Raw genomic sequence first — 16,221 nt, 5'->3', positions numbered from 1 at the left:
CCTGTCATGGCCCCAAATCTCACTGCTCCCTCAGGGGATGGGTTAAATGCAGGGGATGTACTTAAAAGCATAGTTCCTTCTGTTCCTTAGTTCCTAATAATATAATATTATTAGGGGCAATGGTGGCCTAGTGGTTAAGGAAGCAGCACCGTAATCAGAAGGTTCGGATCCTGATCCGCCAAGGTGCCACTGAGGTGCCACTGATCAAAGCACCGTCCCCACACTCACTGCTCACCAAGGGTGATGGTTAAAAGCAGAGGACACATTTCTGCACACACACTGTGCTGCAGTGTTTGACAATGACAATAACTTCACTTTCACTTTCAATATAATCGTCTGCATTAGGGCCAAATTTGCTGGTAGTTTGGTAGAAAGATTGCGTCCGTATGAGCTTCAATGATACATTACCAGAATGAAAAGGACAAACCAGATGACCCTTGGAACAAAATCAATTCATGTTCATGCTGACGACAGAATAACTTTATAGTCATAATCATAAAAAAAGAGGCACTTTATCTCTGGTTAAATCAGCATGATGCTGCAATGTGTGGTAAATGAACACTAAATGATGTCCCCCGTGGTGACTAATCCGTGTGAGGAGGGTCTCTCGAAAGGCCATTTTCTTGTTGACCTCACGCCGAAGGACATAATTGTCTAGGGGAGCAGGATGTCTTCGGGCCCTGCAGCAATCACTTAAGTCTTGATGGTAGCTCTGACTCAACCTTGACCTCAGATTTTAACAGGAACCTCTCAGCGCACCACAGGGGGAGGATTTTATATCCCCCACTCCCCAAACTGCCACTGCCTCCACCTGAATCACCTTCTGAGAAGGTTGGATAAGGACCCTACGCCCTAAGGTTATCAGGTTTTCTGTGTTGTAGGGGTGTGAAGGTGCAAGAAAAGTGCCAAGTGTCAGTACAAGATATAAAAACACAATATAAAAACACATGTACAGACCGTACAAAACAATACATGAGATATTCAACAGCATTATAAATATAATAAAATGAGAGCCAGAAGAGGCATTCGCAGACATCAAAACAGGATTTAAACAATTATTTATTAATTAAATTAAAGTCACTGGAAGAACAGGAGCACTTGGGTTGGCGAGCAGACGTGAAAGGAGCCACGGCGATCCGTAGGACTTAACGGGTTCTGATCTTATCGTGACTGGCTTAAAGAAGAATGTGGCATCTGGATACAGATATTTGGGTGTGGTCAACACTGGCGGGTGTCAAGGTACACAAAGAGCATTCAGGAGGATCATCAGGGTTCAGGTGGAGAAACGATAACATTGGTGTCAAGAGCAAACATTTTCAGAAAAGGGCTTGGCTTGAGGCATGGGTATATCAGCTAGCAAACAACGAGAATTAATTTATCATGATGAATGGGTTAGGAGTCAAAATGGCGACCGGAAATGTTAGGGTCCATGCTGACCTCACCCGTGCCTGCTTCCGGGTGGTCGCCTGCGTGCTCATAAGCAGGGGGTTGGAGCTAGGATCGTGACAATAATACATTAGGCACGTAGGGCTATGGTTGGTAAGGATGAGTGAAACATTTGCCAAGACATCGCATATGGTCTTAGACCGGCCTGTAATTAGAATGCTGCCGGTTCGAATCCCGATCCATCAAGTTGCCACTGAGGTGCCACTGAGCAAAGCACCGTCCCCACACTCTGCTCCCCGGGCGCCTGTCATGGCTGCCCACTGCTCACCAAAGGTGATGGGTTAAAAGCAGAGGACACATTTTGTTGTGTCACCATGTACTGTGCTGTAGTGTATCACAATGACAATCAGTTCACTTTCTTTTTCTTTCTCGTTCTTCTGTATGGGAGAATGTAAGTGATACAATGCATTGAGAGTTCTCACTGCCCCTGAGTAGAAGCTGTTCTTCAATCTGTTAATTCTACACCTTCACACCTACCAGAGGGCAGTATGTTGAAAAGGTGGTGCTCTGGCTCTGGAGAGACACCTAGATCTGGCAATGGAGTTGAGGGAGGGGAGTGGGCAGCCGATCACCTTCTCTGCTGTTTAGGTGACCCTCTGGAGTCTCTTGTGATTGGTTACTGTACAACCAGCATACCACATGGGGATGGTGTGCTCTTATGATTGTAGCTCGATAGAAGGACACTAGTAGGTTGTTGTGCAGCCTTTCCCTAAAAGACTCATGGCTGTATTAGACCAAAAGGGCGCTTCTACTAAATACTGTGCAAAGGGTCTGATACAGGATATTTCAGTTTTTCTTTGATTATAAATGTGCAAAAATGTCAACAACTCTGTGTTTTCTGTCAATATGGGGTGCTGTGTGTTCACATTAATGAGGAAAACAATTTACTTATTTTAGCAAATGGCTGCAATATAACAGAGTGAAAAATTTGAGGGGGTCTGAATAATTTCCGTACCCAGTGTATATGAGATCATATTGTTTGTAAAGATAACGTGTTATAAGGTGCTATAAATTATATTTATTTTGTTCTGATTTGGTCGACACGTGGACCTGACCTTTGTTGGAAGGGGTCCCGAATGTTGGCATCAGTGTGGAAGGAGACCAGGGAGTCAAGGCTAAGCGCTCTGTTTACAGTCACAAAAGTGAATGCTATTTGATACAGGAGGTTAAACAAGCCAGAGATGCCGAGTCTTTGCCTAGGGCTGGATCCACTGCGGATGCTGGCTGACTCCAGCTGACCCTGGCTGCTCTGCTCTGTGCAGGCGAGGTTCTGAGGTGTGTGTGTGTGTGTGTGTGTGTGTGTGTGTATGTGTGTGATACCAAAACATTTTTCAACTTCCACCCTTTGCCACCAATAGCAGCTTCAGCCTTAAAAAGATGCCCAAAACAAAATGGTGACCTCTACAGGCATCTGTTGAAGGCCTTTTTTTTGGACGTTAAACATGTGGCACAGTACTAAAACTCTGGAATGAGGGGCTGGAAAAGACTCAGAGTAAATAGGAGGATTACCTCCGATAACATAACCCCCGGAGTGGTTACGGCAACAGGCAAGCAAATCAGGACAGCATTATAATCCTGCAGTTGTGCCACTTCTATCAAATGAGGAATTAATGCCCCTCCCCCTCCTTTAAATTGGCCCATCGATTCTGGCTAGAAAAGCTTTTTACTGCAGCTGCCGATCTGAAGAGTTGGAAGCTGTCATTTGAAATGTCGCTGAGTCCGGTGTGAGGCCAGACGCTTGACTTGTCCACATTTATGCTCCTCCACCGTGGCTCATTAGAGGCAGGTAATTGCCTTTTCCAGACCAAAGCAATCTGACTTCTAATGGATGCCGGTGGCCATTAATTAAAGAGCAGCAGAACATTTCATGGGAGGACGGAGTGTGAACAGGGAACACACAGAACCCCATCTGGGTAGTTATTGATGCCTCTGAAGTTACATTCCATTCATTCATATGCTGATCTTCATTTATCCTCTAACTTCAGCTTTCACCCACTGCAGTGAAATGATGATGAACATGGGTTTAGAAAGAACTGATGGAGGACTCGTGGTCACACTGGTCATCTTTGTGTCAGCTAGTGTTGGGAAGATTATTAGAAATGTAATGGGGTATGGGTGGGCTAGTGGTTGAGGAAGCGGCAGCGTAATCAGAAGGTTGCCGGTTCAAATCCCGATCCACCAAGGTGCCACTGAGCAAAGCACCGTCCCCACACACTGCTCCCCGGGCGCCTGTCATGGCTGCCCACTGCTCACTCAGGGTGATGGGTTAAATGCAGATGACAAAGTGACAATGACTTCACTTTTTTTTTTTTTAACTATAAGTTACACCATTCAAAATGTAATAGAAGTGTAATTCCATATTCTCAATTACTATATAAAAGTAATGCTAATAATTTTATGAATGAATGTTCTTAACTGTTTACCATTTTGAAATTTTGTAACTTGGCAGTTTACTAAACATTTATATAATAATTTAATAAAGGTAAAATAATAACAGCCACCACAAGGTCAGACTTCAGGACTCATTTTACTGTAAAATCTTGCAGTTTTAAAGTCTCAGCATTTTTATAAGATCAAGTATTTCACATTCAGAATTATTGAATTATGTGAGGAAGTTTATGGTTTGTTTGTTGGTTGTTCTGGTTCACAGTAGATATATACATCTTGGCCCGAACCCAACCTGACCCGACCATCAATTTTTTTGTCAGGCTCAGTTAGGGTCTAGCTTGCGTGGTAAATAAGCGATCAGCAAACAGCCTTACAGACTATACCATCTATTCTTTCCGTATGATGCATAGCTTGTAAATTTATTTCAGTGATTCATTAAAGTGTACAATAAACAAAAAAAAAACTTTTATTGAATGTAAATTTTTATATGAGATGCTAAAATCAATGCTGTGTGTAAATTTGTTTTATTGAATGTAAAGTCACCCACCAGCGCAAGTCCCTTTACGTTATAATGATGGACACTGACTAACAATAGGACAGGTTTGACCAGCAACAATGTGACCAGTACTAACAACATCCGTGTCAGAGGGATTTTCTTTAGTCAGCAGGCACTGCGTGCTGACTGGCTGACACAAATACCATGCCCATGATTCTCGCTACACCACCACTATTAAACATGGCAAGGTTTTGCATTCGATTTTAAGATCAACTAAAATTGTAATCATTACTTTTTACAACTAAAATTGTAATCATTACTCAATAAGTGACTGTAACTCCCCAGCAGGGGTGTCAGCATTATACCACACTTAGAACAGATCTTGAACTATGGTCCAGGAGGAACTTTGTCTAATGTCACCATGTATTTGTAGAATTGTTTGAACACTGGGCTACAATTACTCACAGGATTAAATATTTTCAACCAGTTTTAAACAGGCAATCATCTAAATGTCACAAGGTTTTTTCTTGGAACTTGAGGTAACAAAGAGTTCCAAAACGGTTTCTAGAAATACTTACAATAATCCTCAAATGAACAGACAGTTCATAACACACATTCCCATCATTCTGTAGTGGTCGAACTTTGTATCATGGACCATTTGAAATACAGTAAGTATCATGTTTATGTGATAAATCTTACATCATGGGGAATCAGATAATTGATTCAAATTAAACTTCAGAATTGACATTAATTATACTGATTTGAAACATTTTGAAATTATTTCTTATTATTAAGTTAACTAATCCATCTGCAGCATGTTGACCACTGTGTGAACCACTGCATACATTTCTTTGAGAACCACCAGGTCCACCTGGCACCTGATCTACATCAGACGCCAAGCTTGTGAGAGGAGTTTCAAATGGCAGTACATGGCAGTACTTCGTTTTCACTTCTCAAAAAGTATAACATTTTAATTTTCTGTGCAGGTCAATGTGCCTTTAATTCAGTTATTTCCCCCATAAAATTGCCATTATGCTTTTTGCTCCCTCTGACTTCTTGTATCCAATTTTCACATCTGTTCAGCTTTCAAAGGGACTAAAATCCTCTGAAAGGGAAAGCAAAGTGTTCTGTGCTGTAATGGCACCTGTGACATATGGAGCTGCAGCAATTTAATGTGTCATAGAAAACCTGCTCCTAGCCGCTCATGTCCCAATTTCTAGCCTGTTATAACCCCCTCCATGGCAATGACTTTAAACATTTGGCCCGCATGAAATCTTTTTAATATATATTGGGAAATATTTTTTTTCTAAAAAAGACAGTCTTCACAATGCACAATGCGCATAAGCAAAATGTTAACTTTATGATATGATAAAGGTTAACTTTATAATGATAAAGATGTATTTAGGCATAGAAGATATACCGAACTGTCACGCTTGTGTGCTGATGGGGGAGAGAAGCGCAGAGGCAGGACATGCTGGGAAGGGAGTTTTATTATAAAATAAACAATAAACACAAATAAACAACGGCACAATGGCCGTTGAACGGGAAATAAAGGGGGATCAACGTAAACAAACCAGGTTGTGTGCCAATTGCCAGAACTCAAAACATAAACACATTCACTAACAGAAGTCAAGTTCATGACCGAGTTCACGAAAATGCCAGAGCTTCCTAAGGGGCGTAAATCTCCGGATCTTATGCATTGTCAGGATTGGGTACAGGTGATGAGCCCAGCTGCAGTCAATCCTGACACGAACATAAACTTTTGTAGGCATTTAACAATATCTAAATATTGCACATGTTCATGTAACACAATATGTAACATTTACGGCATTTGGCAGACGCCCTTATCCAGAGCGACTTACAACGTGCATTCAAGTTACCATCGATGAAGAGATCAATTCCGGTTCATTAGGACCCCCAACTATGAATACAATATTTTTATTCACTCTGTTGTAGATTCTGTACACAAGTTAGACAATAAGAAAAGTTACAAGTTCATCTAAATATTCTTTAAAGAGAAAGGTCTTGAGCTTCCTTTTACCTTCAGAGATGGGGGGACCAGGCGAGCAGAACTGGGGGCTCGGAGTATACGAGGTGCAATGCGAGGTGTAATAAGGACTGTGAGGTAGGATGGTGCTACTCCATGTTTGGCTTTGTAGGCCAGCATCAGTATTTTGAACCTGATGCGTGCAGCTACTGGGAGCCAGTGGAGGGAGCGTAGCAGAGGGGTGGTGTGGGAAAATTGGGGAAGATTAAAGATCAGTCTTGCTGCTGCATTTTGTATGAGTTGTAGAGGTCGGATGGTACATAGTGGTAGATCAGCTAGAAGGGAGTTGCAGTAATCCAGTCGTGAGATTACTAAGGACTGAACCAGTATCTGGGTGGCCTGGGTTGACAGATAAAGCCGGATTCGTCTGATATTGTAGAGAAGGAATCTACATGAGCAGGAAAGATTGTTGATGTGAGTCGGGAAGGAGAGTTGGTTCTCTATTGTTACTCCAAGGTTGTGGGCTGTTGCAGAAGGAGAGAGCTGCGAGTTGTCTAGGTAAATAGCAATATCCTGATGTAGTGAAGAATCTGCTGGAATGAATATTAGTTCAGTTTTGGTGAGATTGAGTTGGAGGTGATGGGCTGCACTCCAAGCCGAGATGTCTGTTAGACATGCAGAGATTTTGGAAGCAGCATGTAGATCAGAGGGAGGAAATGAGAAGAGGAGTTGTGTGTCGTCAGCATAGCAGTGGTAGGAAAATCCATTTGAGGAAATGACCTCACCAAGTGATCTCGTGTAGAGGGAGAAAAGGAGAGGACCTAGCACCGAGCCTTGAGGGACACCAGTGGAGAGTCTATGTGAGGCAGAGGTGGATCCTTTCCAAGTCACTTGGTAAGATCGCTCATCAAGGTAGGAAGCAAACCACTGCCATGCTGAGCCCTGAATTCCAAGCCTCTTCAGGATTGACAAGAGAGTCTTGTGGTTAACGGTGTCAAATGCTGCAGAGAGGTCGAGGAGAATAAGCACAGATGACAGTTTTGCCAGTCTGGCTGCATGTAACATAGTGATATAATGTCTTAAATACAGTAGAATATGGGGAGAAGAAAAAATGTTGTAGATGGTGGTCCATTAAATACTGTTCACTTGTTGGTGTTGACTTTAATTAGGCACACTGACATTTTTTTCCAATTTATGAAATTTACATAAAAATTACCAAATTCAGCGAATTAATTTCAAGTTCTGCATTTAGCTTTACAGGACAAACATTTTCTAATTATTAGAAGGAACATGAGAACTTGCCAGAGTATGGTTCTCCTGGATCGGCACCAGTTCTGATGGGCTCAAGAGATTTTAAAGAGGTTGGATCAATGCCTAAGGGACATGAATTCCACCAATTTTTCCATGAGGACACCATGTGCCGCCAGCTCCCAGGGTTAAAAGAACTGATCACAGACATGACTATTTGGTAATCAGTCTAAGAACCTGCCGGACGTTCTTTGTGGGGTTTGATGGATGTCTTGGCGGTGCAATGAGAGCGGTGGGATGCTGTAATAAAAGCACCATGTGGTTTCCTTAGACACCGCAAGTCTCCTTTAAAGAACATTAAAGAAGATTATCTGCCTTTTCTGCGTTCGTAATGAAAATGCTGGCTGAGAATTACAGTCATGTCTGACAGGATCATCTTGTTGATAGGGAACAGGGAACGGCGTGTTTCACCCGTGGGAAATGAGCGTTATCTGCGCTTTCACAGCTCCCAATTGGAGGCTTGCCGCTGAGAACTGCACTTTGCAGCACATTAGATGTGCCACCGATGTCTGTGTTTAACTTAACTTCCCTCTGAAATGGTACAGCCACACAAACCTGACCTGTCAGCACCAGCCTGAGAACAAACATGCCCCCAGGGACAATTTTTGTACAAAATTAATTCTTACATTTCTAAATCGGCTTTATTCTGGATAGCTGTGGATATCAGATAGCATACATATGACTACTTACAATGTTTGTGTGTGTGTGTGTAATGCGCTGAACAGATGGACTCACCACATTGAGCTTAAGCTCCATGTTGAGGACTCCTCCGCTGTCCAGGACTGGCATGAGGTTGATGGCAAACACAGCTGCCCTGTCTGGGGGGATGGAGATGTTAGGGCCGAAGAAGATGTAGAAGTGGACAGAGAAGGTGTCCAGCTCGTTGCGCAGAGTGGGCCTGATGGGCCAGCACTTGTTGGGGTCGGGCGTGGGGGCCAGGTAGGTGATGCTGTCCTCGGACGCAGGGGCGAGTCTGTGCTCGGAGCCGTTCTGCAAGAGGCTGGGCAGGTTGGCAGCAGGCAGCGCCTCGGACAGGGAGAAGCCCATGGCCGTGCCGAATGACTGGGGCATGTTCATGGCAGACGAGCCCTTGGACGTGGCGGGCTTGGAGCAATCTGTGCAGAGGAAATTCAGAGGAGTTTTAGGGTTTGAGGAGAACTGTGCATGCAACACATTCATTGTGACAGGCAGTGAGGGGTCATTCTAAGGACAAACGCATCCCTGTCATCAACCAAAATCCAGCAAGGTGTTTTTGAAATGTTCTAAAGCAGAACGGACCTCTTGGGTTTATTCTTGCTGCACACGCGCCTGTCAAGATATCAGGCTGCATGACTGCAGGGGAGCCGGTGCTCGTGTTTGAAGTGCCCTTAGCAGCAGTTGAGAGGACATCATGTCAAGAGCAGCAGCACCACATGCCCATCCTATAGTGGAGTAGTAATCCACCCTGCACCAGATCCTCCGACAGAACTGCCTCTCTTAACAGGGCCATCGTTCCTGACTGTGGCGGTTTCCCGCGTAAACGAACCCTCCACATCCTACTTGTGGAGATGCCCTGATAATCTGAAGATGCAGTCGTACACTGAACTGAATTTCTGGAACAGTCTCAGGCCAGCTGCAAATAAGCGATTAATGGAGAGCATAACAGCAATTTATTGGCCGGCTGGCTTGATGCGACTCCTTCACATTCTGGAAACAATTTTTTTTGAGTTGGTTTTACCTTCCCAGACACCCGGACTACAGACACATGTGTACAGGGGTCATGAACAGACTTTGACCGCCACCTTCTGAGTAATGTTTTATGAGATTGTCTGCCAGGGTCCAGAATTCGTTTTTTCTTGGTCTGTATGCTAATGGTAGGCAAACAAAGGAATTTCAATCAACCAATGATGTAACGATCCTCCCAGGCTGCGCGCGATTTCCTCAGCTGGATTCCCTCCTTTAAAGGAATCCCTGCAACAGGGTTCTGGGTCCGGTATTTGCAATCTGTCCATCGCTGGGTGTCTGCGTGGTGCGAGTATGTGGTGTTGTTGAGGGTTTATTGTGCGTGTGGTCAGTGGGCTGGCTCCGCCGCAGGGCAGACCCTGGGCGGCCCTCACCCACGAGTTTTGACGGAGCCAGTGTGACTCTGGGGTGTCTATGTGGGTGGAGTGTGTGTGCGCGAGTTCGTGCAGTGTGAGTGAGTGTAACCTTTCCTTTCCCTGTCTCCTCTTCCAGTTGCCCCATGTAGAGCCCTATATGTTAGTTTGTCCTTCATTACAATAAACTGGTTTTGTTTAAGCACCTGCGCCTGGGTCCTCCCCTTCCTTGGTGTCGAGACAAATGAATAGATTTTTTTGTTTGTTTTAATTGAAAACTACATATTTGACGGTTCTGATAAAAAAATGCTGTCCCACAATTTCTTAGACCTCAGGTTTTAAGATAATGGCATATTTAATACATCTTCTTAAAAATATACATACAATATAAATGCACTCACTATCCTTAATGACCATGCAGTCCAATATAAATACAATTAGAGATATTTCACTGTAAAGTCATAGATTTTTAACATGAAAACAAAATCAGAACAATATAAAGATTTACATGAGATATCACTTAATTAATATCGATCATCGAGCAGTTTGGCCAAGATACGTCTACATCTCAGAAAGCAGGTCTTGAGCTTCAGTATATAGTTATATGCACATAAGATGACTAAATTATGACAGGTTAAGACTTTTTCTTAGATCTTTCCTTATTGTCACTGTCACCCCACTCGTATACATTTATGACATTTCTACCTCACTAATGAGGCATGCAATCAGCATGCCCCTTCAGCTTTTAGTATTATAAAATATACCAAAAATGTTCATTCATATCAATCATATCAAGGTTTTGTCATTTTTTCAGAAGTGTGCAAAATTGCTACATACAGTACATGATTATGGCTGAGATGACACTTTGTGAGTTCACTGTTATTTTTACTTGTGTGGAATACTGTTCATCAGCAGTGCTGCATGTTGCCCTCTGCTTTATAATGATGGTGACCTGGCAGTAGTCTTTTGTAACTGGAAATGGTGACAGAAAAGGACATTGGTGTTAACACGACAGTGATTGGTTCAATCTGATGCCCTTTGGGAAGTCACTGTCCCTCAGTCTACTTAACCAGACAGGATGTAGATAATCCTGTCGCACCTTCTGGATGTGGGTGTGATGGGCCCTCTGTGCAGACAGCAGGTGTTGTAAAGGTCCCTCCGTCCTTTCAATTTTTTAAAAGTTAGCATAATAAAAGTTTTTGATTTATGTTTATTTAATATCATTATATATCATGCATGCTATACCTGGGTATGTGATGGACTGAAAGGAGGGAGATACAGAAATCAAACATTCATTAGCATGTAAATGAGGGTGAAAAATGAATGGCTGATAATGGGGTCACTAGCAGGAAGAAGTGGAAAATCCGCTTCCTGTCGTCCCTCTTCCGTCCGTCATGCCTTCACACTCTTCATTATCTCCTGTTCCCATGCTGTCCTTAACTGATTAAAAGGCCTGAGATGTTGATCCAGACCTCTGGAACCTCGGCCCATGGCCCAGTGTCTGATCTGCAGAAATGAAAATATCCTGTGTCTCTGAGGACACCGAGAACAAGGTTCCCTTGCTGCAAGGATCATGATTAACGTGCTTTGGGTTCTTGGGTTCTTAATTAACATGCTGGCACTGTCATTGTTTTACGAGAAACGTCAGTCTGATTATATCAAGCCCCTCTTCTCCCGTGATTATAAGTCCTCAGATAACAGAAGCCACTGATGGAGTGGAACTACACAATATCTGGTCTGGCAAATCAATTATTTGGACGATTTACATAATGAATTCATACAAATCTCAGGGTGAAGAAAGAAAAACTGAACATTAACAGAGAAAACCTGAAATATCACATGGTCCTACATATTCAGACCCTTTGCTGTCACACTCATATATTTAACTCAGGTTCTGTCCATTTCTCCTGATCATCCTTGAGATGGTTCTACACCTTCATTTGAGTCCAGTTGTGTTTGATTACACTGACTGGACTTGATTAGTAAAGCCAAACCCCTGTCTATATAAGACCTTACAGCTCACAATGCATGTCAGAGCAAATGAGAATCAGGAGGTTGAAGGAACTGCCTGAAGAGACAGAATTGTGACAAGGCACAGATCTGACCATGGTTACAAAAAAGATTCTGCTGCACTTAAGGTTCCTTAGAGCACAGTTATGTTTGAGATGACTTTTCCTAAAGCTGGCTGTTTGTCCAAACTGAGCGGGGGAGAAGAACCGTGGTGAGAGAGATAAAGAAGAACCCAAAGATCTCTGTGGCTGAGCTCCAGAGATGCAGCCAGTTGCCGGGGCTTTATGGCAGCCTGACCTGACAAAAGCCTCTCCTCAGTGCAAGACACATGAAAGCCTGCATGAAGTTTGCTAAAAGACACTTGTTGCAATCAAGGGAAAGATGAATGCGGCCAAGTACAGTGTTCCCAAAACATAAAGATGATATTTAATTATGGTGTTAAATGTGTGACAAAAAAAAGTGTGACAAAAGTTTTTTTTTAATTCCATTCTATGTCCTTATTCTGGACCATTGAAACCATCCTGGATGAAAACCTTCTCAGGACCACAGACGGGGCTGAAGGTTTACCTTCCAACAAGACAATGACCCTAAGCACACAGCTAAAATAATGAAGGATTGGCTTGAACGGCCCAGCCAGAGCCATGACTTAAACCCAATAGAGCATCTCTGGAGAGACCTAAAAGTGTCTGTACACCAACGTTTACCATCCAACCTGCCAGAACTGGAGAGGATCTGCAAGGAAGAATGGCAGAGGATCCCCAAATCCAGGTGTTGCATCTTTCCCAAAAAGACTAACGGCTGTACAAAATGGTGCTTCTACTAAATACTGATCAAAGGGTCCGAATACTTAGGACCATGTGATGTTTCAGTTTTGTCAACAATTCTGTGTTTTTTCCTGTCAATATGGGGTGCTGTGTGTACATTAATGAGGAAAAAACTGAACTTGATTATAGGCATATATATAACAAAAAGTGAAAATTTTAATGGAGTCTGAATGCATCATTATATACCTTCTGTAAGTAATGCAGATTTTTTTTCATCAGCTTCTAACAAATGTTTTAACTGATTAATTTTTGACACTCGCTTTTTTAAAGATGCATGAGCACTCCAGGTGCCAGAGGACTTGCCCTTCTACTACCAGAATGACCATGAATAAAGGAGCAAATATTTTAAAAATTCAGCCAGAAAAATGTGCTTTCATTTGAGAGTTCACTACGACAAAGAGCATAGTGAGCATGAAAAGCAGATATTTCCCAGACACATTCAGGCCAAAGAGGTGTGTGACACTGTAGGAGTTGCCGCTGCATTTCTGAATGTAGATGGTACCAGCAAATCACATCGCTGTCTGATCTGTTGCCTGCGGTTTGGCAGATGCTTGGAGACTCAAAAACAAATCTCTGTTCTCTGAAAATATACAGTTCCTTGTATATTTATAAAGAGAACCTTACTATCGATGCAGTTATATGTAATTATGTTTACATGCTTTGACAAATGTATGACTACAGCCTTTCTTTTCTTTCTTAAATTATTAAAACCCTTTATAATCAGTGATGAGAAAATCACCATTTTTCATTATTACATTACCATTAACATGCAGCCACAGGAGCTGCAAGGATTTAAAAAAAAAAAATTTGGGGGGGGGGGCAATGCAATCACATAAGCGATGATGATTGGCTAATGGTTGAGTAAAACTTCATGGTGAGCCAACCAGAGGCAGAGGTGGGTGGGTGTTTACAAAAAACACATGCAGGAGAGACACTGCAAAGGCAAGTGCAAAAACAGCATTGTCTCACGCTTCATCAAAACTAGTGGAACGTGGAAGTTAATTATAAAAGTCATTATAATATTTCTACATTGCTTGTAAGAATTTTTGCACTCTGGAATGAATGGAATAGAAGGAATCAAGTCCACAGCTCAGGGCGAAGTTTCCATTTAAATCCTCTCCACCCAAGTGCTCTATGGTGATCGATATCGATTGATTCCAGTGATTGGCTCCCTGATCGGAGCGTCCCTGTTAACCATTGCCAGTGTGGCAGTATGGTGTTGGGAATGTGCTGTTTCTCTGGGTACACCATGATCTGTGACGCTCCGGCTCCCTCTGGATGCGTTTTTTCCGGAGTGGAGATGAAGAGAAGCAGCCAGGCGCCACTGACAGCCGTCTCCAGAGAGCTGCCATTTCCACCATCCCTTCGCTGTGCATCATCCGATGCAGAAATATCATCTGCAGCAGGTAAACAAGTGCAGATTAAAGAAGAATGGATGCTCAGTATTTATTTTTCATAAGGAGTTCCACTCCACATCGCCTGAACTTTTGACCTTCCGATATGTCTAGCAGTCCGTTTCATCCCCACCCCCACCTTGGGCCCCAAGACCAGAACATGGAACTGTGACAGATCCTGTGCTTGTAGCTGCTGTAGAATCAAACAGACTTTCCGATGGAGCTGCTGAGAAGCTCATTAGCCGCTGAACATATGATGATGTGATGAAGCTCAGACCGGGTCACGGCCAAAGTTCAAACGACACCAGTCCAGAGACACCACTGTTCTCATGGCGTACTCCAAATCCTGCTGTCTCAGCTGCCCTGTGATCGATTCACGGGCATTTTGCTTTTCACTACTGCCAATAAATACATATTAAATCCCATGCATAACACACTGGCCCTGAATAAAAAAATGAAGCACACATCATCAGACCTGTCAATGCAGAGGACTCAGGGGACACAGCCTCAATCAGACTTTCATTGTATTTATTTATTTATTTATTTATTTGCTGCATTTTAAGGTCATTCTGATATTTAATGTTAAGTCAGGATTGACATGACATGAACTGTAAAAATGATTTTGTCTGCAACATAGCATACATTTTAAATACAAATGGCAATATTTTGAAACTGCCACAAAGCACAACACTGTGTGTTATCATTGGGTTTGTTTGCTAGTGTGAAATTAAAAGCGTCCTCAGGAAACTAATGGTCCAGAAAGGAAAGAAATGGTTTCAATGGTCCAGAATAAGGACATAGAATGGAATTTAAAAAAAACTTTTGTCACACTTTTTTTGTCACACATTTACCACCATAATTAAATATCATCTTTATGTTTTGGGAACACTGTGGTCCTCAGGAGTTCATTGAGAGACACTGATTAGTTCCCACCATCTTTGGTCTGCTTAGAAAGACGATGAGGGAAGAGTACTGAGGTGCGGAGGTGTTGCTGTGATATTGCTGCTCAGGGGACATGCTGAATTAGTATATATACAGTACAGGCCAAAAGTTTGCACACACCTTCTCATTCAAAGTTTTCTTTATTTTCATGACCATTTACATTGGTAGATTTTCACTGAAGGCATCAAAAATATAAATGAACACAGGTGAGTGATGGAGTGCTGCGGCAGATGTCCTAGCCTCCACAGTCACCGGACCTGAGCCCAATCGAGATGGTTTGGGGTGAGCTGGACCGCAGAGTGAAGGCAAAGGGGCCAACAAGTGCTAAACACCTCTGGGAACTCCTTCAAGACTGTTGGAAAAGCATTTCAGGTGACGACCTCTTGAAGCTCATCGAGAGAATGCCAAGAGTGTGCAAAGCAGTAGCCAGAGCAAAGAAACTAGAATATAAAACATGTTTTCACCTTTTTTATTTCACCTTTTTTTGTTAAGTACGTAACTCCACATGTGTTCATTTATAGTTTTGATGCCTTCAGTGAGAATCTACCAACGTAAATGGTCATGAAAATAAAGAAAACACGTTGAATGAGAAGGTGTGTCCACATTTTTGGCCTGTATTGTATTTTTCTCTTTTTCTTTTTTAACATTCTGATGTGCCGTAATGAACGAAATCTACTCCACCGTGCTCTAATCTAACGATAATCTAAATCTAATTCATTGCATTAAGCTCTAATGGGAAAAGTTAAAGCGCTGCTGATGCTGATGCCGTTTTGGGAATTTGGGCAATTTCAGTGATACCCAGGGACCAGGGTGAGTCGAACGCACTAACTTGGTGGAACAATGAATGGGAGAAATTTATTCAGATGTCCACAGTGGCAGAGCTTCCTCCCACTCTAGCCTGAACTGGCGCCGGAGGCTTCGAATTCAGCTGTGGGTTGTGGGTGCTGAGATCCAGAACCTTCAGCCAAGTGAAGCCTCCTTCAGAGAGCCGTGGGCAGCCGTGGCCCTGTTTGAGAGCAGCCCAGGCTGGGGTCAAGTGAAATATCACAGGCAGACAGGGGAGTGTCTGCATAATGCACTGTGCATCGCTATGGCAACAGATAACAGTAAGAAGCTGCTCAGTGACCAAGAGGGAAAAGAGGAAAGGGGGAAATGGAGAACACAGTAGGTGGAAAGAAATTTGAAAGATACAGGCAATAAAAAGGAAAAAAGTGATACAACAGTCAGGAGAGTGATATAGTATGTGGAGGATAGTGCAGCAGAGGATGAAAAGCCCATCGTAGAAGAGTCTTCCCACCCCTCCAGCAGAGTGATTGGGAAGTTGGGCTCATCTCCTGCTCTCCTTAAATCA

At 42.9% G+C, this 16,221-nt stretch overlaps 1 protein-coding gene across 1 annotated transcript in view; it reads right to left on the bottom strand.

Annotated features, from left to right (window-relative positions):
* tmem8b (transmembrane protein 8B) overlaps nt 1-16,221 on the bottom strand; it is an 87,555-nt gene that overhangs the window by 12,416 nt on the left and 58,918 nt on the right. The window contains exon 6 of the mRNA XM_028995757.1: nt 8,361-8,740. Within this exon, the coding sequence (XP_028851590.1) occupies nt 8,361-8,740 (380 nt within the window). The remainder of the gene's footprint in view (nt 1-8,360; nt 8,741-16,221) is intronic.

Source organism: Denticeps clupeoides, chromosome 11 (genome assembly GCF_900700375.1).
Source record: "Denticeps clupeoides chromosome 11, fDenClu1.1, whole genome shotgun sequence".
NCBI classification, from domain to species: domain Eukaryota; kingdom Metazoa; phylum Chordata; class Actinopteri; order Clupeiformes; family Denticipitidae; genus Denticeps; species Denticeps clupeoides.
The sequence above is the reverse complement of the archived record's forward strand: the minus strand, read 5'-3'. Positions and strand labels throughout refer to the sequence as shown.